The 25,681-nt window shown below is 35.7% G+C and overlaps 1 protein-coding gene across 2 annotated transcripts in view; it reads left to right on the top strand.

The window, feature by feature from the left end:
- The window catches only part of LOC106873810 (UNC93-like protein MFSD11), a 26,238-nt gene continuing 557 nt past the window's right edge, over positions 1-25,681 (top strand). The window contains exons 1-14 of one of the 2 annotated variants that reach the window (XM_052975708.2): positions 1-688; positions 8,795-8,850; positions 9,185-9,292; positions 11,069-11,148; positions 11,764-11,860; positions 12,840-13,052; positions 13,958-13,992; positions 14,629-14,694; positions 15,894-16,019; positions 16,308-16,476; positions 17,585-17,648; positions 19,050-19,121; positions 20,173-20,311; positions 23,732-23,900. In XM_052975708.2, the coding sequence (XP_052831668.1) occupies positions 584-688; positions 8,795-8,850; positions 9,185-9,292; positions 11,069-11,148; positions 11,764-11,860; positions 12,840-13,052; positions 13,958-13,992; positions 14,629-14,694; positions 15,894-16,019; positions 16,308-16,476; positions 17,585-17,648; positions 19,050-19,121; positions 20,173-20,311; positions 23,732-23,868 (1,467 nt within the window). In that variant the 5' untranslated portion in view covers positions 1-583 and the 3' untranslated portion in view covers positions 23,869-23,900. Of the gene's footprint in view, positions 689-8,794; positions 8,851-9,184; positions 9,293-11,068; positions 11,149-11,763; positions 11,861-12,839; positions 13,053-13,957; positions 13,993-14,628; positions 14,695-15,893; positions 16,020-16,307; positions 16,477-17,584; positions 17,649-19,049; positions 19,122-20,172; positions 20,314-23,731; positions 23,901-25,681 lie in introns of both variants that reach the window. The other variant, XM_014921322.3, reaches the window with a different exon arrangement.

Here is a 25,681-nt window from a genome sequence, read left to right as displayed (position 1 = left end):
ACTTCTCTGACAATCCAACGTAAAGCACATGACAGCATTCAGTCACGCTTATTATAAATAGATATCTATATGCACACGAGCAATTAAAACACACACACATACTCATAAACATGGGCACTTAACACACTCACAATACACATATATACACAAGCAATTAACACACCCTCAAACACATACACGGATACTCGTCTAAATAACACCTAAGTACACGTAGTTTATGCATACATACGAGTAAATTAGACAGATTTTTAATTATAACTAGCCTGATTGTCTCCTGTTCCTATATGAACAAATAATAATAACAATTATTGTTATTAATATGACCTATTTATGGTCAAACCAATATATGAGTGATAACCGTCCCAGCACGTCTAAACAATATCTTGACAAACGGATTGACAGACAAATAGAAGAACAATATACACAAGGAAGAACGGTCTTGGAGAAAAATTAAACATGTGTTATTGTGTATCAGTTAATTGATTAATTAGTTAACAAGTTCGTTAAATTGTATAATTCAATCATCTACCCCGATCACAGACAGTTATTGTGGCATATATTAAAACGACTATAAACAACGAAAATGCCGCCTCAAAGCTTCTGTAACGCTAACATGTACAATGTTATAATTTTGGGGTTATCCTTCATGTTTATCTTCACAGCATTCCAGACCACGTCCATGGTTCAGGTAAAAGAAAAATATTACCTTTATTTATTTATTGATCTATTTATATATATATATATATATATATATATATATATATATATATATATATATATATATATATATATATAGGCATAACTACAGATGCGCGCCCCATCTCGCTCGCTAATTTTGTTTCCTCATAACTCTCTGAAAAACGTATATCTTTTTCTCGTATTCTATCTTTTACTGCAAATATCTTGGGAACCGCCTTAAAGAAATTTTAGTCGCATGAATCGACCCCAGTGTTTAGTATATACTTTAATCCCTCGTCATTTCGCGGTTTATTTAAGCTTACGCCGATTCTTCCGTGGTGTTGTTTTGCTTTTATAATAAAATAAATATATACAATTATAAAAATAATTCTAAAAATATACAGTACACTACTGTTTCTACTTCGCGGATTTTCGCCTATTGCGGTGGGATTTGGAACGTAGCATCTGCGATAGTCGAGAGATTATACATACATACATACATATATATATATATATATATATATATATATATATATATATATATTAAGCCTGGTACTTATTCTGTCGGACACTTGCAGATCCGGTAAGTTACGTGGACGTAAACACAACACCGGCTGTCAAGCAGTTGTGGTGAACGGACACACACACACACACACACACACACACACACACACACACATATATATATATATTTATATATATATATATGACGGGCTTCTTTCATCTCCGTCTACCAAAATCCACGTTTCATGGTTTGCTACCTCACCAGCTCCTTTATAGGATCCAGTGGCTAGACACAGCCACGCCTGCGTCTAAAACTTGAAATTGGGCAAGTGTCTTCTACTATAGCCTCAGGCCGACCAAAGCCTTGTGAGTGGATTTGGTAGACGGAAACTGAAAGAAGCCCGTCGTATATACATATATATATATGTATGTTTGTGTGTCTGTCTTTTGTCCCCCCCAGCATCGCTTGACAACCGATGGTGGTGTGTTTATGTCCCCGTAACTTAGCGGTTCGGCAAAAAGAGAATGATAGAATAAGTACTAGGCTTCCAAACAATAAGTCCTGGAGTCGATTTGCTCGACTAAAGGTGGTGCTCCAGCATGGCCGCAGTCAAATGACCGAAACAAGTAAAAGAGTAAAGTGTATAACAGTAATCTACACAATCTAAAATGTATAACTGCCAAATATCATTAAAAGAAAGGGCATTTTTTTCAGAAAGATATGAAGAAACAAAATCGTTTGGACCAGGGCACACATCTGTAATTGTTTATGTTTTTAGACAACTTGTGAACAATAGCGTCTATGGTTACAAATTTGTAGCAACAGAGTTCTGTTGATTGTTTATTGAATTCCCTGCAGTGAGTGACAAACATGTTTTTTGTTTGTTTTTGTTTCTCTTTTCTTCTTCTACTTGGTATTAAATTAGTATTGTTAGGAACTTCATTCATATTCGAAAATAAATCATCCTTAGTATGTATGTGTGTGTGTATATATATATATATATATATATATATATATATACATATATATAAAATTAATACATAGGGTAAAAATCAGATATTAATTAATATCGAATTATTACCAGGAAGCTAGCACATATCTGAGATTTTAGGGGATTAAGGTATATTTATATATATATAATGTTGACCAGTAAAGTGGACATTTAATATGCTAGAAATGGATATGTGGTCTATTTCTAGCATATTAAATGTCCACTTTACTGGTCAACTTTATATATATATATATATATATATATATATATATATATATACATAGATACATGCATACATATACACACATACATACACCCATTGAAGCCGGACATTAAACGATGTTGATGATAAATATATGTATATATATCGTTTTTTTGGGGTGGGGGGAGAAGCACACTTTAAGAAGTAGCGCAGTCTATATTTATTACTGGTGAAGGCCGCTTTATAGGGTTACTCTGGATTTCTCACCATAAAGGGTACTTTTATGGCATATCTTCAGACCCTAAAACCTGTTGGCCTATGACCCCTTTAAAATATTGAGCTCCATATTTTAAAGATCCCATAGGCCAACAGATCTAAGGGTCTGGTGAGAAACCTAGGGTAGCCCTAATAACCGGCCTTCACCAGTAATATATATATATATATATATATATATATATATATATATATAAGAACCCACAAATTTGAGGTTTTGTGCCTATAGTAGGAAGGATTATTAAGCTGATGTTTGGAACAGATCAACAGGAAATTTTGATGGAAATTTTAAATTAAGATAACTTGAAAACGCGATGTTTGTATCATAGAACCAGCGTTGATATCAAAAGGGTTAACAACCCATATGATCGCTCAATTAGCTAGAAAATTACCCCATCAATATCCCAAAAGAGATTGTATTATGCAAGTCTAACATGCCTTGAAATAAAAGGTGTAATGGACATTACTGGAATAGCTGACTTTGGGCTATGAACAACAACAATATAGAAGATACAGAATGTCTTAAGTAATCAAGAAACAATGAGTAAAAGTCAAGTTATCCTCCCCATTTAAATTGGCCATATTTGGCCCCAGTGTTCTATCTATTTTGTGTTCAAACTGGCTAGAACTGACCTCTTACACCTCCCCTACAATGTCACTGTAAAACTAAGCAATCACATCATTGAAATCTCGAAGCTACAACATAATGCACGATAAATTCGATATGATGTGAATAAATAGATATGTTTAAAAGTATTTATAAGTTGGCAGTGTCGTAGTCCTGCGAGAAATGCAAAAGTAATACGAGACAGTATCTAGTTCACACTCTGTAAAGTGGTTGGTATTAGGAAAACTCTATACACCATGCTAAAGGAGACAGTAGAGTCATCAGTAATTACCGTACCATCCAGCCCATGCCATCATGGGATATAGACGTTAAATGATGATGATGAAGTTAGCGAAGTGACTTTAAATATTTTTTTATAAAGGTCAAAGTGGAATCATCAAATGCGGGGCAGATGTGAACTAGTTGTCACATACTAAACCATTCTCATACCTGGTCTTGCCTATTGTAATTTTATATCCTGTTGTGTCATCAGCTACAACCATTTATTATTTTAGTTGTGACATTCCTACACAAGTCTGCTCACCAAAAAAACCACACAAATTTATTTCCTCATAACTTTCAGAAAAATAAATATTTCTGAATGAAATTTTTTTCTGCAAATATCTTTCGGACGGTGTAGATTATGGTTGTATTGGAATTTAATGTGTAAAACAAAGGAAAGAAAATAGGTTGGTGTGTACACTTTCATACTGACACACATTACATAAATATCCACAAAGTGAAACTTGAAATTTTGAAACAATTGTGTCACATGTCAGTATGAATTGGTGCACACCCATTAATTCTTTCACTTTTTTTTTTTTACATTAAATTCTATTTTAATCTTAAGTTACACTATCACAAGGGTATATTTTTTTCATTTTTTTTTTATCTTGTTTTAGTCATTGGACTGCAGTCATATTGTGGCACCGCCTTGAGGAAACTTAGTCAAACTAATCAACCCCAGTACTTATCATTTGAAACCTGGTACTCAGTGTGCCAGTATCTTTTGCCGAATCTCTAAGTGACAGGGACATAAACATACCAACACCCCTTGTCAAGCAGTGGTGGGGGACAAACACACACCATGGGTTTCTTTCAGTTTCCATCTACGAAATCAACTTATAAGGCTCTGGTCAGCCTGAGGCTATAGTAGAAAACTCACTTATCTAAGGTGCCATGCAGTGAGAATGAACCAAGAACCATGTTGTTGGTGGGGCACACTTGTATAGTTATGCCTCGTTTTCTTCCTCTTTAATAGTTTCTTTGTGACTGTGGCTGTAATATGAACAGATGTTGCCATTTACTATTCGGTCACATACTTCTTAAATATCAATAACAGAGCTAAAAGTTTACTATAAAAGGAGAGCAGCTGACTTACTGAATACTAGGCTATCACATATGTAAAGAGTAAAGAACCTCTTCAATCCCGAATGACCATTGGATTGGACCTAGGAAGTTACCCTCTAAGGCACAAGTCCGGGCAAGGTTGTTTATGGAAGAGCAGCAGTCACCCATGCATGCCAGTTACCTCCTCTCTTGCCACCAATGATATCCAAGGGAAAAAGCAAAGATCGATACAGGTTGGCACCAGTGACATAACAATCGATTTCTACAGCTGAATAAACTGGATCAATGTGAAATAAAGTGTCTTGCTCAGGAACTCAACACACAACCCAGTCCGGGAATTGTACTCATACCCTCATGATTGTAAGGCCGATACCTCTACAACACATATGTAACTAGGCAGATTACCTAGGTAATTATTTGACAAACACTTCCTCTCTAGATGTAGTCATGGCTGTGTAGTTAAGAAGGTTGCTTTGAAAGCCCTTGGTTTCAGGTTCTATCCCAGTGTGACATCTTGAGCAAGTATCTTCTTCTATAGCCCCAAGCTGAACAATGTCTTATGCATTAATTTGGTAGACAGAAATTATAAGGGTACTCATCATATATATATGTATGTCTTTGTGTTTGTCACCCACCCACCCACCCACTCACCACCTATCAATTAATGTTGATTTGTTTCACTGACGTTATTACTGTTATTTCTTTATTTTCTGCAAACAAAGTGCACAAAAAAGCTACACGTTTGCATTATGTTATATATACACTAATAATAAAGGACGTTACCATATATACATTTACAAACCAAGGACGTTATATAGACCTCCTTGACTCAAGTTAGAAAAGGGGTGCATATTATACACAAGGTTTAGGTTTTACAGAGGTACAGCCCCCTAAAAATCCCCTGCGTATTATACTCAAGGGTGGAATATACTCGAGGATTTCTGGAATTCTGGAAGCCAGATAAAAAAACCTGATACTGTATTTATTTTATTGATTGTTACTTATTTTTCCGACCTTAGATGAATGAAAGATTAAGTGGAGCCAAACAAGATTTGAACTCGAAATGTAAAGGGACATAACTGTACAACAGCTATTTTTGATTGGCATTATCACACAGTCAACCGATCATATACACCCACCACACATACACACCTGTTTGCATACTATATATAAATATATATCAATCATAGCAAAGAAGTAGAAATAATAATTAGGTGATGTATAAAGTCCATATTGTCAGTGAAGAGATTTAACTGAAAATCGCAAAAAAGCAACACAAAACAGCAAAACAATTGGGAGTTCAAAGTTTAACTTCAGAATATACAAAATTAAGGAGTATTTCTCTGAGTAGTAGTAGTAGTAGTAGTAGTAGTAGTAGTAATAATAATACCAGGTGACAAACGATGAAGCAGACTTAAAATGCAGATGTTCCAGTCTTGGACTGCATTATCTTCTGGTGTATCTTTCATTTCTTTTCCTTTTTTTTTTTTTTTTTTTTTTGCCAAACCTTAATTAGAGAAGAAATGACAACAATTTTAGTCAAAGAAATTGACCCCATGACTTAGTCTTTGTAAGCCTAGTACTTATTCTGTTAGTCACCTTAGCAGGTACATAAACACATCACTACTAGTTGTCAAGCAATGGTTGGGGCACAGAGGCACACACACACACACATATATACAACAAGCTTCCTTCAGTTTCCGTCTACCAAATCCACTTAGAAGGCTTCCGTCGGCCTGAGGCTATAGTGGAAAGTGCCACACAGTGAGACTGAACCTGGAATCATGTGGTTGTGAAGCAAGCGTCTTACCACACAGCCACACATCTATGAGTTTGTTTTGTACTTTATTTCTTTTTTTTTTTTTTTTTTTTTTTCTTCCTTTTATGTGGAAGATAGCAGGTTCAAATATTTGAAACAGTAGCAGCCTCTCCTCTCCACATCATTGATACAATCCAAGAGAAAGGCAAAGGTCGATATAGTTTGGCACCAGCGATGTCACAACTCATTTCTACAGCTGAGTGAACTGGAGAAACGTGAAATAAAGTGTCTTGTTCAAGAGTACAACACACAGTCCGGTCCAGGAATCGAACTCACTACCTCATGATCGTGAGCCTGAGGCTCTAACCACTGAGCTATGTGCCACGTACACTACTCTAACGATAATTCACTCAGTAACTTTACTGTGAGAAGGCAGTGAGCTAGTAGAAACGTTAGCACACCGAGCGAAGTGCTTAGTGGTATTTCATGTCTTTACGTTCTGAGTTCAAATTCCACCAAGGTCGACTTTGCCTTTCATCCTTTCGGGGTCGATAAATTAAGTACCAGTTGCATACTGGGGTCAATCTAATCTTTACTGTTATCTTTGTTTTGTTCTGTATATCTGGGTCATTTTATCTGCATCGTTCTAACACGGAAAGTTTACCAATTATCTAGACAACTTTGGAATATATCTTTCTAAAGTGCTTTTCACATAATGACCGCATTGAAAAGAGTGGTACACTTCTTTAATCCTATCTCTAGTTTCAAAGTCCTTTGAAAATATTTTATTAAAATATAGGCCCAGACATTGGCTGTAGGTTAAGAAGCTTGCTTTGCAACCACACTGTTTTGAGTTCAGTCTCACTGCATGGCAGTTTGGGCAAGTGTCTTCTCCTATAGCTTTGAGGCCAACCATGCATTGGAAGTGAAAATGGTAGACTTTATGGATGCTATTTGTTCGTACATACATACATACATGTACACACTCCCTCTCTAATTATTTCCTTGTGTTCTTTACTGTTGAAGAGCCTAGGCTTGAAATGAAAAAGACTTTCTCACCTTGTCGAGCGTCAAGCTTATACACCTGCTTGTTGTTTATAGACCTGTCTTCGTCTTTTGTTGTTCTGTAAATTTCAACTATATATATATATATATATATATATATAGATATGTCATCATCATCGTTTAACGTCTGCTTTCCATGCTAGCATGGGTTGGACGATTTGACTGAGGACTGGTGAACCAGATGGCTACACCAGGCTCCAATATATATATATATATATATATATATATATATATATATAGTGGTAATACTTGATAAGTGTAAGCACCTGTGTATGCCAGATAGTGGCAGAGGTGAAAGAATATATCAATCATAAATTGAAAACAGAACACAAAGGATATTGCGGTACATGTGTTTCAAGCTTTATAAACAATTGACAGATTGTTTATAAAGCTTGAAACACGTGTACCGCGATATCCTTTGTGTTCTGTTTTCAATTTATGTTTGAGATATATATATATATAGTTGAGAGTAAGATATATATATACACACATACACATATATATTTATGCATATATATATGTATGTTTGTATATATATATATATATATATATATATATATATATAAATATGTATACACAGAAACACACACATATATAGACATAAATATATGTGTATACACATTGATATATATACACACATACATATTTGTATACACATTCATTATATATATATATAACATACTGTTCCATGATAGATAGGTAGATATATATAGTGGGCTTCTTTTCAGTTTCCGTCTACCAAATCCACTCGCACAGTTTTGTTTGGTCCATGCTACAGTAAAAATGTGTACCCACACAATGAGATTGAACCCAAAACCATGTGGTCTGCTACCACAACAGCTCCTTTATAGGATCCAGTTAGCTCAAGACATCATCAGGAGGAACCAAGTCTGGTATCGGCCCCTACACCTCTACCGTTTTGACGTGGCGGGGCCCCCACTTTCGGAGGTGTCTTCAGCTCTGGTGTTGAGTGCATGTCTTTTTTCTTCTGTTCCCTGACCTCTTTGATGCAGCGTCAACGAGTATCAGCGAAGTAATTAATGTTGGTATTGCTAGTGTTAAGCAAAACTAGAATATACCTCTGTATATGTAGGTATGTGTTTTCTCTGTATGTGTTAAGTTAAAATTATCCAGCAAACAATCTCTGTAATTGTGTTTGTCCTAACTTGAAATACTGGTTTCTTACAAGTCTCAATTGATAATTCCTAATTCCTTACTTCGTGTGTCAGACTAAACAATCACATAGTCTTCCAGACTATTTACTTTCATAGTTTCCTTTCCATTTTGTTTTTTATTTTATATTTTACAATTTTTAAAATTTATTTTTAATTATTTATTCATTTATTTGTTTTCATTCTTTCCAGAAAACCGTTCTTCACAGTGCTTCAAACACCACGAGACAAGGCGATGGTTACGTAAGGTAGATACATATTCCTTTGTCAATATCACTTGTAATCAATTTGACCAATAAACAGAAAGAAATGTAGTGCATTGGACTAAATCTCATGAAGTATTTTGCCTTGGCTGTTCTAGGTTCAAATCCTCTCACTTGATTTTTTTATTTCTATTTTATTTTATTTTATTTTTTTTACTTGGTTGGTCTCAAGGCAGGCATCAATCACCTTTGACCTTTATTGGTCCTCTAAGATTAATAAGAGAAATTAAATTGATGTTTGTTATTGTTTTGTGGTGGTTGTGATGTTTAAATTTGTGTAATGTTTTTTTTTTTTTTTTATTTCCTTCCTTTCATCTAGTCTCGGTGTTATCTACACAACGTTCGCCATCTGCAACTGGATCGCTCCTGTTATTATATTCTTGTGTGGCACCAAAATTTCTATGATAATGGGTGGTGTCACATATCTGTGAGTATAACTATGTAGTTATATCATCATCATAATCATCCATCGTAATCGTCATCATTGTCATTGTAACTGTCATCACAACCATCATCATTTTGTAACCACTGTCATCATCATTGTCATCATCATATCATCACTATTACTCATCAACATCACACCATCACCATATCATCATCGTCAACTCCTCAATATCTCTTTATTCTGTTATTCACAACTACACATCACCACATGTTCATATCCTTTCCTTTACATCCTATATGTCGTACCTGTTTACGGCCAAGTAAACTGGAACTTCAGAGTGAAGTGTACCATTTACAAACATGGCATAACAGCTTTGCCAATATTTGAACCTCTGATGCTTTAGTTTGTGGATTGCAGCAATGTGATAAACAGAACCAACACAGACCAGTGGGAGACCCCTTACTTGGCCACTCAGCCTGCTGACAAAAGTACCCAAAATTTCCTCTAATCACAGTTCAAAAAGGACATCTTGTACTAGGTTGGAAAGTAAGTCTTCTCACATTTCAAGATGGGGAATAAACGACTGTTTTGTTGGTATTAATTGATATATTTAATTAAGATAATATTTCTCCTCATTATTGATAACATTATTGTATCTACAGTTCTATATGAGGAATTATGTACATTATTTACATTGTTTACATTTGACGGATATTTGTCCTCATCTTGTTTGTTGTTCAAACAACGTTTCAGCTGATATACCTTCCAGCCTTCATCAGGTGTCTTGGGGAAATTTCGAACCTGGGTTCTCATTCCAAAGGTATTTTTCACTGCTGCTGCTACTGTTGCTGTTGTTCAGGTCACTACCTGGAATTGAACTCAGAATCTTGGGGTTAAGAATGCTGGCTACTAACCCCAAGATTCCAAGTTCGATTCTGGGCAATGACCTGAATAATAATAATAATCATCATCATCATCATCGTTTAACATCCGCTTTCCATGCTAGCATGGGCTGGACGATTCCTGGAAGCTGCTACCTACAAGTCATTAGTGATACATTACAGTCCCCAACATACAGTATGACAGAATGGTCATAGTGCTGTACTACTAATGATAGAGTCTACTCGATCAGGGAAAACCTAGAGCTAAAAACAATAGCTCACATGGTTCATTGTCTTTCAACATCAAAATTAGACAAATAAATCTCTTATCTTAATCTTTAATCAAAAGGAAGTGCCCGTGTCAATGACCTCAAGAGCTAATTCCATGTTTAAAGTTCAGTGGTGGTTCAAATACAAATTGTTGGAGATAATAAATATAATTTTAAAAATCCACTATACACAATTGAGTCAGTATTTAATTAAAATAGTCATCTGTGTAATATACTTAATGTATACACACCATTGATAGGCCATTACCTGCAGTATTTTTCCTGTGATAACATCTCTTATGGATGTGTTGTATTAAAAACACCATAAATATCCAAGAGAGAGAGAGAGATTCATCATAGCTGTAAGCTGAAAGAATGGTAGATGCATTGATTGGCTGAGAGTATGCACCAATGCAAAAACTCAAAAGGACTGAAATGCACTGGAAGCTCTCATTGGTCACAGCTTGAATGACTTTTCATCTGTCTCTGATATTTATTGTATTTTCAGTCCATAAGCAAGTCCATAAGAAATGTTATTTCAGGACAAAATAGTGCAGCAACTGGCCTATAAACAATGTATATACATTAAGTATGATATATAGATGGCTGTCTTGATTTTAAAAATGCCATTCATCAGTTACATTTTAGTTAAATGTTTTATTTTCCAGACTGTTTATCTTGTCTTTCCTGAAACCAATATATTGGACTCTCTATTTAGGATCTGTCTTGATAGGATTTGGAGCAGCAGGTAATTGTTTAATCCCATATTAACCATTCAGTATTGATCTGGAACATTGGCTACCAAAAGTTTCTATATTGTTACTTTATTCTTCTTCACCCTTTTGTTACCAGTTGAAATACATTGCTTTTGTTTCAATTACTCATTAAAGTAATGATATAATGAAATAATTTTCTCCATGGGTGCATGCATGGCAAACTGGTTAAGAAACTTGCTTTGCAACCAGGTGGTTTCAGGTTCAGTTCGTCTGCATGACACCTAGAGAAAGTGTCTTCTGTTATAGCCCCGGACTGACCAAAGCCTTGTGATTGAATTCGGTAGATAGATGCTATGGCAACCTGTTGTATATATGTATGTGTGATTCTATGTACCAAATCCACTCACAAAGAATTATTTGGCCCAGAGTTATAGCAGAAATCACTTGCTGAAGGGGCCACGCAGTGAAACTGAACCTAAATTTACATGGCTGGGAAACAAGCTTCATAACCACTCAGCCACACCTGCACGTACATCATTTATTTATGTAATGTCTGTATAATTTACCATTTTTTCACATAGGTTTATCTAAAAAAAAAAAAAAATATAGAAATTAATAATAATTTCTTTTGAACTTCCACATTTCAGTCATTTGGACAGCACAAGGAGCATTTCTCACCAATAACTCTAACTCAGAGACAATGTCTAGGAACAGCGGAATATTTTGGGCTCTTTTACAGTGCAGGTAAGTTTGGCATGGATGGCTGCATACAGACGTGTTTGTGTGAGCGTGTATATATATCCAGGTTTAGGTGTAATAAGATATGTATTCATGTGCATACGTGTATGGATGTGAAGATATTTCAGTATATGTATGTTGTGTGTATACAGATAAATGTGTAATGAGGTGTATATAGGTGCAGATGTAAATATATGGATTTTCGATTTTCTACCATTGAAACAAAGTGACCCTCCAAATTTTTTCCATCCATTTTGAGAAGCGTTCCTGCAGCTACCTGGTCAATCCAGAAACCATGTCAAATCAGGCTGAAGTTTAGTGCAGCCCCTCAGCTTTCCAGCCCTGGTCAAACCGTCCAACCCCTGCCAGCATGGATAATGAACATTAAGTGATGGTGATGATATATATATATATATATATATATATATATATATATATATATATATATATATATATATATATATATATATATATAAGCAATGTTAATTCTCTAAATGAATCCACCCCTAGGGGTCAGCCACACTTAAGTGGCAATATACTACACTTTATATATATATATATATATATATATATATATATATATATATGAAGTTATGTCCAAGCTGGAAATGGATCTTATGTTTGTGTCAGACACCCGGAATTATGTAGCTTGCCCCCTTGGAAGAAATGCTTTTGTTCTATGCCTTATTTTTATTTGTTTTCCTTTTTTTTTTCTTTATTTGTTTGAATTTTTGCTTTTAGCCATTAATGTATGGTTAAGTAAGAACGGAACTTTGTCAAACTATGAGACTTAAGTAACACCAGTTGTGTGTGTGTGTGTGTGTGTGTGTGTGTGTGAGTGAGAAAGAGAGAGAGAGAGAGATGGGAAGAAAGAAATATTTGGTAGCAATGCAACACTGTGCCATATCATTCTGTGACATTTTCTCCAATTCCTTTGATTAATTTTGACCCCAATTTTCTTCTTCTTTTCCCTATTTTTATATAGTTTATTATGGGGTAACATCTACACTTATTTCACCTTCCAAGGAAAAGAGGTCATCAGTTCCCAAATGCGATTACAGTTATTTGCTGGTCTCAGCGGCGCCTGTGGACTTGGTGTCCTTCTCTTATTTATTCTCAGATCAAAAGTTCCACCTCCACCATTATCCAGTGTTGAACCTTCCAGTGATGAACCTTCCAGTGATAAGACTGAGAGCAGGTAAACATCTGTGAATATGATAAAATTGTTCAGAATTTGATGTCAGTAATTAATTACAAATTATATTTGTCTTTTTGTATTTTTTGTAAAACTTGTCCAAAAGGAAACAAGAATTTCCGTTTAACCCTTTTTTTAACTAGGCATATCTGGCCCAAATACCTGTTGTGTCTTATAAGAAACATCCACATAAAGGCAATAAGGAAACTACTTTTGAATTGTAAGGTCTCATAAATAATCCTATAACAACAAACTATTTTTTTTTTTGGTTGTTAAGGAAATCACCAGGGTCATTTGTTGTTCTGATGGCCCAGAAAGAAGAAAGTACTTTATTGACATTTCACATTACCATATAGCATATAGTGTAAACATGTTATGTAAATATGTAATGTAAACATGGAGGTGCAATGGCCCAGTGGTTAGGGCAACGGACTCGCGGTCATAGGATCGCGGTTTCGATTCCCAGACCGGGCATTGTGAGTGTTTATTGAGCGAAAACACCTAAAGCTCCAATTGGCTCCGGCAGGGGATGGTGGCGAACCCTGCTGTACTCTTCCACCACAACTTTCTCTCACTCTTACTTTCTGTTTCTGTTGTGCCTGTAATTCAAAGGGTCAGCCTTGTCACACTGTGTCATGCTGAATATCCCCGAGAACTACGTTAAGGGTACACGTGTCTGTGGAGTGCTCAGCCACTTGCACGTTAATTTCATGAGCAGGCTGTTCCGTTGATCGGATCAACTGGAACCCTCGACGTCGTAAGCGACGGAGTGCCAACAACAAGTGTAAACATGTATAAACCTTCAAACATCATGACACAATGACACAGTTGCTCTATTGATTATTTTATTGACTATCCTATTAAAATTAAAACCTTTTCACTTTGTTATTTTTATATTTTCATTTCAGTCCTGAGAACATTGTGGGTGTCAAAAGTACATTCTGTGAGTTCTTATTTTTCTCTTTCCTCTTTTTTCCTCTTCATTCTCTCTACTTTTACCTTTTCTCCTACTTACACTAATATATCCTCTCCTCCTGCTCTACATTTTGTGAAAACTTTGTTTAGTTTTTCTCACTAACTTTAATATTTATTTATTTATTTCTGTCTGTCTGTCTCTCTGTCTCTCTCTCTCGTTCCTGCCTCCTATGAGTCCATCATCTGCCAAAATTAAATCAACTTTGTCAGTAGAACCCTTCTTTACTGATTCAAGTGTATTTTGTGTTCTGGCTGGAATATTTTAAATCTTAGAACTAAAATGTGTTCCAATAATGTGCTAGAGGTCTGTAGGCATACAGGTCACCGTTTCAAACCCACCAGGGGAATCCTGTTGTATATTGGATCAGAACACCTAATTCTTCAGCATTTTTCTGTCTTATGTCCAACTACCAGGGACAGATACTCTTACTCCCTCCCTCCATCTATCCCTGTTTGTCAGTTTCTCCATTCCTCCTTATCTTTCTATCTCTCTCTCTCTCTTTGTCTGTCCACTTACTTTGGTTAGAATCCTAAGATAAACGTGATTTTTGTCTTGGACACTTTTACCAATCTGGCTCTTAATGTTTTACTGTTTCCATTGCAGTGAGGGCATTTCAATTGTTCAAGAATAAAGATATGCAACTGCTTCTCTTACCATTTGTGTACACAGGTAAGTACATATTTTTGATTCGGTCATTCATTACCTTTCCCTCTCACTGTCTTTCTAATAAGTACCAGGGATCTTTTTTTAAAACGGGGGCCACAGTTTTCATTAATGTTTTACGTAGTGTTTTTGGTACCGAAAGACTTTCAAACTTCGTATACTTATCTATTTTGTGTTATAGAACAGAAAAATATTTTTGTATTCGAATTTATTTCATGTAAAAAAATTGTCTTATTTCGATAATTTCAACCAATCACTGACAAGTATTCAGTTGTTTATATTTACTCCTTTGGCTGATTAAGCGGTGTAAAGCGTATTTAATCTCCATAACTTCTCTTTTTTTTTGCTTCGTTTTATTTGCTTTTTTCTTTTTAAATTTGCTGTTTTACCCTAACCCTAACCCTAGAGTTAGGGTTAGCCTATAATAGAAAGGTTTATTAGCTACTGCCAATATGCTTCAGCCATTTTTTGACAAGGAAATAATAATTTTATCACCGATAGAATCGTTTGTTTATGTAGTCGGCACTTAATGTATATCGGCTGAATGGACGTCAGTGATTGGTTGAAATTACAGAAATACAACAACTTTAACATGGAATAACTTAGAGATTTCTTTTTTTTTTTAAGAAGACTAAGAGAAAAAGATGTTTTATATGACACATTCTACCAGTGTTCCAAGTTTCAAAGTGTTTCGTTAAGAAAATACTGTGGCCCCCGTTTTAAAAAAGATCCCTACTAACTCTTTATCTAACACATACAATCACACACTCACTCACATAGTCTTTCTCTCCCTAACACATTTCCTCACTATTTGTTTTGTCTGTGCCACATTGACTTCTTCCTTTAAAAAGAAATCATGTTGGTGTTTATTTAAATTAAATTTCTGGTGACCTCACTAGTGTTGGTGCTACAAGAAAAGCTCCTTGTACATTCTGTCAAGTTAATTGCTGGTAGGAACACTGTATTTTTTCGTATTCCAACCATAACATGCTACCAAGTAGATTAAAGGTTTTATAAGTCAATGCTGTGTCCTACTTTTTAACAGCGCAATACAATCACTTATAACTCTGCAAGATTTTCTATAGAATTTAGAGCCAGCACTTAATAGCTTCTTGTAATGCGAAATAACCTTTATTTAGATTTTATTTCAGAGAACTAAAATTCCTACTTCTTTATTTCCTTTTATTCTGTTTTTCCTAATCCAGGAATTGAACTGACGTTTTTCTCTGGTATCTACGGCACATGTCTTGCTAACAACAAACATTTTGGGGATAAGGCTAATGGATTGATTGGAATATCAGGAATGATTATTGGCATTGGTGAAATCCTTGGTATGTTGTATTTTATTACCTCTGCCTTAGCGAAGACGGAGGTATTGTTTTCAGTTGTCTTTGTTTGTTTGAGGACAAGATATCTCAAGAACCGCTGGATGAATTTGGATGAAACTTTCAGGGATGTTTGGCCTCGTGACTGGCATGTGGAGGTATGCAAAGGTAGTGTTGGTATAGATGGGAAAATGAATGGATGGAAGAAGAAATTCTTATGAAATCTATTACTGAAGTATTTTATTCTAGTTTCCATATTTCTTTGAAAGTTTATTTCTATATCTACATTCACAGGCGGTGGTATTTTTGGTATCTTCGGAAAATGGACTCAACGTTTCGGCAAAGACCCTTTCATATTGTTGGGATATGTGGTTCATGTAACAGCGTGTTACCTTGCTTTTATAAATTTACCACCTGACTCTGCACAAGTGGAATCAAATTCTTCTACATATTTATCATCAAGGTGAGAGCAATTTTCTGGAATTCTTTCAGAAAAAAACAAAAAACATGTTTTTTATTAATTGTGTCTAATAATCTTTTATTCTGTGAAATATGTCAGCATAGCTTTGTAGCTGGGAAGTATTTGTCTATGAGAGATTCTGTACAATGTTGTTAATGTTTTTATTATTAATTCATATTTTAAGATGGCAAGCTGCCAGAATCATTAGCATGCCGGGCACCAATTCTGCCCTTTGCTCTGTTCTGTTCTGAGTTCAAATTCTGACAAAGTCAACTTTGCCTTTCATCCTTGCAGGGTCAATAAATTAAGTGTAATCGACTAGTCCCCTCTCGCCAAATCAGATTGGAGCCTGGTGTTGCCATCTGGTTCACCAGTCCTCAATCAAATCGTTCGACCCATGCTAGAATGGAAAGTGGACATTAAACGATGATGATGATGATGTGGGTGGATGTTGAGAAAATGGCCAGTGTGAAAAGACCAATTCTGAGAATACACCTGTAAAAATAAAAGGTCTTTTGCCCTATTGATCAGGTACCCATGGTTTTTGTGGGTTTTTCCGCAAGTAACCTTTAAAGCTCTTGCCCCCATTGGGAGTTTTACTTGTTACCGTTTTATTGCTATTTAATGTTTACATGAATGTGAAAATCCTTTGTCTCGTCTTGTGTTGTCTTTTATGTATAATTTATATTATCCCTTGTGGCCAATAAAGGAATACATTATTATTATTTAAGGAGGTGAGTTGGCAGAGGTGTTAGCACACCAGGCAAAATGCTTGGCAGCATTTTGTCCGTCTTCACATTCTGGGGTCAACTTTGCCTTTCATCCTTTTGGCATCGATAATATAAACCCCAGTTGATCACTGGGGTCAAAGTAATTGACTTACTACCTTCCCATGAAATTGCTGGCCTTGTGCTAAAATTTGAAACCATGCTGCGATTGATTGTTTCAGTTGTAGAATCATAGTCTTCCCTAAACCATTTCCCAATCTCCACTGAAATTAATAAAACCTAATCAGCCATTTTCTATCATCTGGGGCATTGCCCCAGCCATTGACCAATTGTGCTGTATATCATGTTTCATCTCTAATATTGTTGCTGTCTCTCTCTTTCAGTATTGCTGTAGCGTTAGTCTGTAGCTTTTTACTTGGATTTGGTGATAGCATTTTTAATACACAGGTAAGAACATTCTTTCGATTGCATTTATAAAAGTAGAGAGCCTTTATTAGCATATTATTGTTGTTGTCTAGTCCAAGATAATCTCTTAAACAGTAGACCTTTGAGGCATTCTAGCCATGAACATTCTGTCTTTCTGTGTTGGCATAACATATGTGGAAAAAAAACAAAACCTTTTATTGAATTCTCTTAAGCAAAGTAAGACAATGAAAACAAAAGATTTAGTCGGTCATTTATTGATATTACGTGATATACACAAGCTGAAAGCACCTTTCATCATTTAACGTCTGCCTTCCATGCTGGCATGGGTTGGATGGTTTGACATGAGCCTGCAACAGGCTGGATGCCCTTCCAAATGCCAACCGCTTCACAGGGTAGAGTGGATGCTTTTTACATGGCACCAGCAGGGTCAGCAAGCAGCTTGCAAGACAAGGAATTTTTTGAGAGGGGCGGGACCATTGGAGGAGGCGATCTTGTGTCAAATGATGAAAGATTTGAGTGTAACAGAAGAGACAGTCAGAAATATAGCCACCAGTATTAAAAACACTGTATATACAAGTAATGCCATGGTACTAAGACAAATATTCCAGCCAACACCACCAAGAAACTCTTCCACAGCCTTACGGTTTCTCCCATTGAACGAGAAATATGTTAGAAATCTGCTAATAGCATCAACCAGTTTTTCTTTGTGGTAGGTTACTAACAACATCCTGCTGGATTATTTTGCTCATTGTCACTCACTGACTTTTTTTTCTGCGACGTTTGGCTGTTCTTTCTAGCACGCCAGATAACCACTTAGAGCTGGCTCTGTATTTCTACGCAGAGATCACCTTCGATTCTGCTATTATGGCTGCGGGAAGGTCACATCTATTTCTTTAACTCCAGCAAGATATATGATTTTTATTTCATCAAGTCGGAAGGTTCGAACTATGAAGTCAAATCCCGTAAAATTTATATTCGGAACATAGAAAGAAACTAATTTCTTTAGTAACAGATTTAATCGAATGGAAAGTAAAAAAGAAAAAGAAAAGTAAAACATGCGTGTAAGGGAAATAACTCTTACTCAGTTCAGGGGAGATAAATCTCAAATATACTTCAGTTTCTCGGAATAGTTACAGCGTCGAACGAATAACTTACAGCATTTGGTGACGATCCTTTACGCACCGAGTTCAAATCTCTTCAAGGTTGATTTTGATTTTTATTCTTCTATGATCAGTAAAAAAATAAGACCAGTCAAGTCCTGCTATTCATATCGATTTTTCCTTTCCGAATGTTTCGCTTTGTTTGTACGACTAGGGATGCCATATCTCTCTCTCTGTCTCCTTTTTCCTCTCACCATCTCTCTTCCTCTACTCTGTTGCTCCTCTCTAATCTCATCATCTCTCTTTTTCTGTTCCTTTCCAGATATTCGCTATATTAGGAACTGTATTCCCAGAAGATGGAGCACCTGCTTTTGCATTGTACAAATTCGCTCAGGTAATTCTTTCATTTCTGTTCCTGGATGGTCAATTGTGTATACACCCACCATATGTGTATACTGCCCAATGGCTATTTACTAACTGTCCATGAGTATACTAACCACTAAACTGCATCTTCATCCTTTGGCATTTAAACTAGTCTTATCCCGTCGAAATATTCTATTTGTTTTGTGTTAAAACTGACCAGAGCCAACCTCTCACACTTACCCCACAATGTCACTCTAAAAGTATACAAACACACCAGTGAAATTTTTAACCTACAAAATATGCTGTTCTTGAGAAGACCTCTTGAGCCAAGTGAAATCGTAGTCGTGGCTGATGCCAGTGCCACCTGACTGGTACCCATCCCAGTGGCATGTAAAAAGCACCATTCAAGAGTGGCTGATGTCAGTGCTGCCTGACTGGCTCCTGTGCCAGTGGCACGTAAAACGCCCCATAAAATGTAATTAAATAAGTAATACATTTGACAAAGAAATCTGAATGCTAAAAGATTAATGATCTCTCTCTGTCTGTATACTAACTTGACTACATACTGACCAGTGACCGTGTATATACTGACCACTGTGTATATTCTGGCCAATGGTTGTGTGGTCATCATATATACTGGCTGTGTAAGCACAAGTGTTAGTCAATTACATCAACCTCCAGAGCTCAGCTGATTCTAATTTGATGTAATCGACTCTTGCCCACCTCCCCTCAAAAGTGCTCTTGTGGCAAAAATTTGAAATAATAATAATTATTATTATTATTAAGGCGGCAAGCTAGCAGAATCGTTAGCATGCTGAATGAAATGGTTAGCGGTATTTCTCCTGACACTGAGTTCAAATTCCCCTAAGGTTAACTTTACCTTTCATCCTCTCAGGATTGATAAAATAAGTACCAGTTGAAAACTGAGGTCAATGTAATTGACTCATCCTCACCTCCCCCAAGCTGCCCTTATGGCTAAAAATTGTAATTACTATTATCATTATTATTTTAATTGTTGTGGATGTCATTTACTCTTTCAGTCTTATTATTATTATTGTAATTGATGTCATTTACTCTTTCAGTCAATTGCAGCTGCCATCTCCTTCTTGTACAGTATAGCACTTCCACTCCAATGGCAGTTATTCATCATAGTCATCTTAGGTACATTTGCTTCCCTCTCATTTTTCATATTGGAATGGAGTATATTTGGAAGGCTACCACGTAAGTATTCCTCTTGTTCTTTCTCTTATTTCCGTTCTGAGGCACAACAAATTTTGTTTGATTTTATCAACACCTTGCCTCAGTACCGATAATGAATTTTACCGGTTTCTTAATTTAAGAATGGGGATATAAGAAACTATTCTAAAACAAAGGGTCACAATTTGACTCAACCTTTTCACAAACACATAGACGTATAAGCATGCATGAATTATGTCTTCTAGAAAGTTTCAGTCTATCAAATTCTTCTTTAAAGTCATTAGCTAACTATGTCATTATCATTTGAAGTTAATCAGCATTTGTTGGCAGCCTTGGCAGGATATGATTGGTCCAAGAACAGCATTATGCTCTAGTGTCTGCTTTGGCATGATTCTTACAGCTGGGTACCCTTCCAAATTCTAACTAATCTTCATCATGTACCAAATGCGTTTTTCAAGCCACCAGTGCTTTGTGAGGTTGCCGTGCATCTCACAAGACTGTGAACTCCAAGGGTGGTGGGTTAAGGTATGAGAGAAGTGGGTAATGCAGAGCTGGTTCCTGCTGTAAGAGGAAGAACATGGTTACTCACATTTAGAGGAGAGAATGAAAATGAATCAGTAGTTTTTGGAAAGGAGATGATGTATAATATGTATCATCATTTAATGTTGGCATGGGTTGGACAGTGTGACCAGGGCTGGCAAACCGGAGAGCTGCACCAGGCTCCAGTCTGATTTGACATGGTTTCTATGGCTGTATGCCCTTCCTAATGCCAACCACTTTACGCAGTGTGCTGGGTGCTTTTACATGGCACCACATGGGAGCTGCACAGGTGCTTTACATGACCGGAAGGATCAGTCTTAACACTCTTGTACTCCACAGTATATATGAATAAATGACTGACCAATTGATTAATAATAATAATAATAACAATAATAGTAAAAGAAATGAAATTGAACCCCAGTGTACATGTTTATTGTTGGCATAATGACCCTTCTAAAATACAAGAAAATCAAATATGACTTTGAAGTCATTGTCTTTATTATAACATAGAAGCAAACATTAATATGTGTGTTTGTGTCTTTTGGTTTTGGAATTGCGCAATAGTTGTAAATAAGTGTCCCTGTTATACAAGCAGTGTCATTCAATTCCAAATGTCTATGAACACATGTCAGGTTATGGAGAAATATAACTTTGCTTGGAAACAGGTGAAGGTTAATGGAAGGAAAGGCATCCAGCTGTAGAAAATCAGTATCAGGGAGTTTTGTCTGACTCATGCAAATCAGGGAAAAGAGGATGTTAAAACAAAGAAGGTGAGGAAAAGGAAATGTGTTTGCTGGTGTAGCTGTTTTAGTATGTGTATATGTATGTGTTTATGTATATATATATATAGAGAGGTGTGTGTGTGTGTCTGTATACATGTGTAAATATATGTATGTATGTGTTTGTGCAAATATATATGTGTGTGTGTGTGTGTGTGTGTAAAAAAAAAGTATATATATATATCTTTAAAGTTAATTAAATTGTCGTTAACAATATTCAATATTTCTGTTTCTTCTTTCAGGTGTATGTATATATAAGTAGTGAGGCTTACATAATTATTTCTCAATGGTTTTTGCTGTCTCAAATTTTGATGCTTTATTAATACTATTTATCATTATTATTAATAAGGTAGATAGCTGGCAGAATCATTAGCATGCCGGATGAAGCGCTTTGTGGCATTTCGTCTGTCTTTGCATTCTGACTTCAAATTTACCTTTCATCCTTTTGGGGTTAAGCTAAGTACCAGCTGAATACTGGGGGATCGATGTAATCAACTTGTTCCCTCCCTCCAAATTCTAGGCCTTATGCCTATAGTAGAAAGGATTATTATTAATATCACTAATAGGCGTAGGAGTGGCTGTGTAGTAAGTAGGTTGCTTACCAACCATATGGTTCCAGATTTCAGTCCCACTGCGTGTCAACTTGGGCAAGTGTCTTCTACTATATCCTCGAGCCAACCAAAGACTTGTGAGTGGATCTGGTTGACGGAAACTGAAAGAAGCCCATCGTATATATATATGTGTGTGTGTGTGTGTGGGCAAAAGAGACTGATAGAATAAGTACTAGGCTTATAATAATAATAATAATAATAATATTATTTATAATCCTTTCTACTAAAGGCACAAGACCTGAAATTTTGGGGGAAGGGACTAGTCGATTACATCGACCCTAGTGTTTTACTGATACTTAATTTATCGACCCCCAAAATTATGAAAGGCAACGTCAACATTGGCAAAATTTGAACTCATAACGTAGAGACGAATGAAATACTGCTAAGCAGTTTCTCCAGTTTGCTAATTACTCTGCCTGCTCACCGCCTAATGATAATGATAACTATTGTTTCAAATTTTGGCTCAGGGTCCACAAATGTAAAGGAAGGGCAACATTTGAAAATAGAACAAAGCTGGAAAAAATGCCAGCTCTCTCCCTTTACTACTACTACTAATAATAATAATAATAAGAAGAAGAAGAATAATAATAAGAAAAAGAATAATAAGAAGAAGAATAAGAAGAATAATAACCATAATAACAATAATAACCATAATAATAATAATAACAATAGCCATAATAACAACCATGGCATGCACTGCTCTCTCACTCAATAATAATTATTATTATAACCATAATAATAATAACAATAATAATAATAATAATAATCATTAACAAATGATAACTGGTTTTAAACAATAGGCATATAACTTGAAAATTGTTCCTTGTGTACCAAAATTCACACAATTGACATCTCATAGTTAATGTGTCTACATACTAGAAGGTCTGCATGTAATTCTCTTTGTACAGTTTTTACTGATTCTAACCATACAAGGGCAACTGCTGGGATTTTAAGTTGGAATTTTTTTTTTTTTTTTCATACAAATACTTTAATTTTTCAAAATTTCAGCTGCATTTATATATATATATTTTTTTTTTTGCTTTCTGAATTTTTGGCACTATTTTATATTTTGAGGAATTTCAATATGTGGATTACATAAACAGCAGCAGCAACAACATCATTATGATCAGTGGCTAGAAATTCTCAAAACGATGATTATTGAATATAAAAAGGAAAATAATTAAAATATTAGGGGAAAAAAAAAAATTCACAAAATCCACAAAAAATATCAAAATTTTTTTTTAAATAATAATGAAATATTGTATCAAGACATTAATTTTACCCCTGCCCCTTTTCTAGTATTTTTGTTGTTTGTGTTGTTGTGTTAGTTCTTTTTCTTTTTTGTATTTTATTTTACTTTTACATTGTTTTAAAAAATATCTGTTGGGATTCTTTTTTTTTTTTTTGCTTAATTTCTACTGCATTCGATATTATCAATTAATTAAATTTTTATTTTTTGTTTGTTTGTTTTAATTTCTTACATTTAATAATTATTTCTACATTTTCATGTAAAGTAAAAAATACCATTGCTACTACCACATCCACCACCACTACCACTACCACCACCACCACCACCACCACTACCACCACTACCACCTCCTCCTCCTCTTCCATCGACCCAGAATATATCCCACTAAGACAAATCGTTTGAAGTACAACAGCCATGTTATTCACCCATTGAGGGTAAGACCTCCTGACATCAAAATATAGCCTAAGGTTTTGGGTAGACACTTCATCAAGCTGCTTTGTGAGCTTGCCGCATACTTCTTTTTCCCCGTCTTTCTACCTCTCTTCTCTGTTTCTTTTATATTTCTCCTTCCTTCCTTTTCTGCATCTTCATCAGTTTTTCATTCTTCTTCCTAGAAGCTTCCATTTTTGTCTTGACATAATGTTATGGACACATTTAACCCTTTAGCATTCAGATTTCTCTGTCAAGTATAATTCTAATTTATTCACATTGCTTTGAATAAATCATCCATTATCTTGTAGCCTTGAGGTTTCAGTAATTGGAGGGTTTAATTTTTTTTGGAATAATATTGCAGGGTAGGTCTGAGTAGAGGCGCAATGGCCCAGTGGTTAGGGCAGCGGACTCGCGGTCATAGGATCGCGGTTTCGATTCCCAGACCGGGCATTGTGAGTGTTTATTGAGCGAAAACACCTAAAAGCTCCACGAGGCTCCGGCAGGGGATGGTGGTGAACCCTGCTGTACTCTTTCACAACTTTCTCTCACTCTTACTTCTTGATTCTGTTGTGCCTCTAATTCAAAGGGTCAACCTTGTCACACACTGTATCACGCTGAATATCCCTGAGAACTACGTTAAGGGTACACGTGTCTGTGGAGTGCTCAGCCACTTGCACGTTAATTTCACGAGCATGCTGTTCCGTTGATCGGATCAACTGGAACCCTCGACGTCGTAACTGACGGAGTGCCAACAGAGGTCTGAGAAGCCAGATCTGATTAATTTTAACAAAAATCAAGCACAATATTTAGGCTAGATATGGCTGGTTAAAATGCTAAAGGGTTAAAACAATTTTGGTTGCTTCCATTTAACATGAAGGAAACATGGTGCCTATTTAACAGATTTATATAACACACTAATCACTGTTCACTAAATGCTTGCTGAGTGCTGTGTATTTGGATAGAATAGAAATTACAGGTTTTAACTACTCACATAACACAAGCAACTGTTAAGACTTTATTTCACTGCCTTTTAATAATAATGTTGATGATGTGGTTAATTTCAAAATGTAATTTGAAAATTCAGTCTTATGTGAATTGCTGTTCTTCCCTCTCTATTTTAAAGCCTTCTTATTGTTGTTACTGTTGTTGTGTAAGGTCTCACTGGAATTGATCCAGTGAATTTATCACTTTTGCTAAGAACAACAACATGGACATGTTAAATGGCTATAATCATGATTAATATGTCGTCAATAAAATAAGTACCAGTTAAGCATTGGGGTCGATGCAATCAACTTACCCACTCCTACGAACTTGCTGGCCTTGTGCCAAAATTTGAAAGCATTATTATTGGGTGAGAGAGCAGCGCATTGCATCAAAGTGATGCTGAAGTACAAATGTGCAAAGCCCAATATACCCATCATGACAGCCCGTCTGATAAGGGTACATTGCAATTACATGTGTGCAACATGGTGATCTCAAATTGAGATTTGGGTTACAGCAAGTAACCTTAGATGCCAAGAACCCTCCTAAGTATCCTAGCTGTCCCTAATAATACAGTTTTCTGGAGGTGTACTAAACTGGGTTTTATGCCTTCTTCCTCTATCCACCTTTTCAGATCTTTAGGGATAGTTTCCAATGCACCTGTATATACTGGGATACACTTTACCTGCACTTTCCCTAGTCTCTGTAATTCAATGACTAGGTCCTGGTACTTTGCTATTTTTTCTATAATTCTCATATTAATGTTTTCATCATTTGAGACTATAAAGTCAATTATCTGGCA

This window comes from Octopus bimaculoides, chromosome 22, assembly GCF_046866305.1.
Source record: "Octopus bimaculoides isolate indiv1 chromosome 22, ASM4686630v1, whole genome shotgun sequence".
Taxonomy (NCBI): domain Eukaryota; kingdom Metazoa; phylum Mollusca; class Cephalopoda; order Octopoda; family Octopodidae; genus Octopus; species Octopus bimaculoides.
Note: the sequence above shows the minus strand (reverse complement) of the source record. Positions and strands in the feature narration are given on the sequence as shown.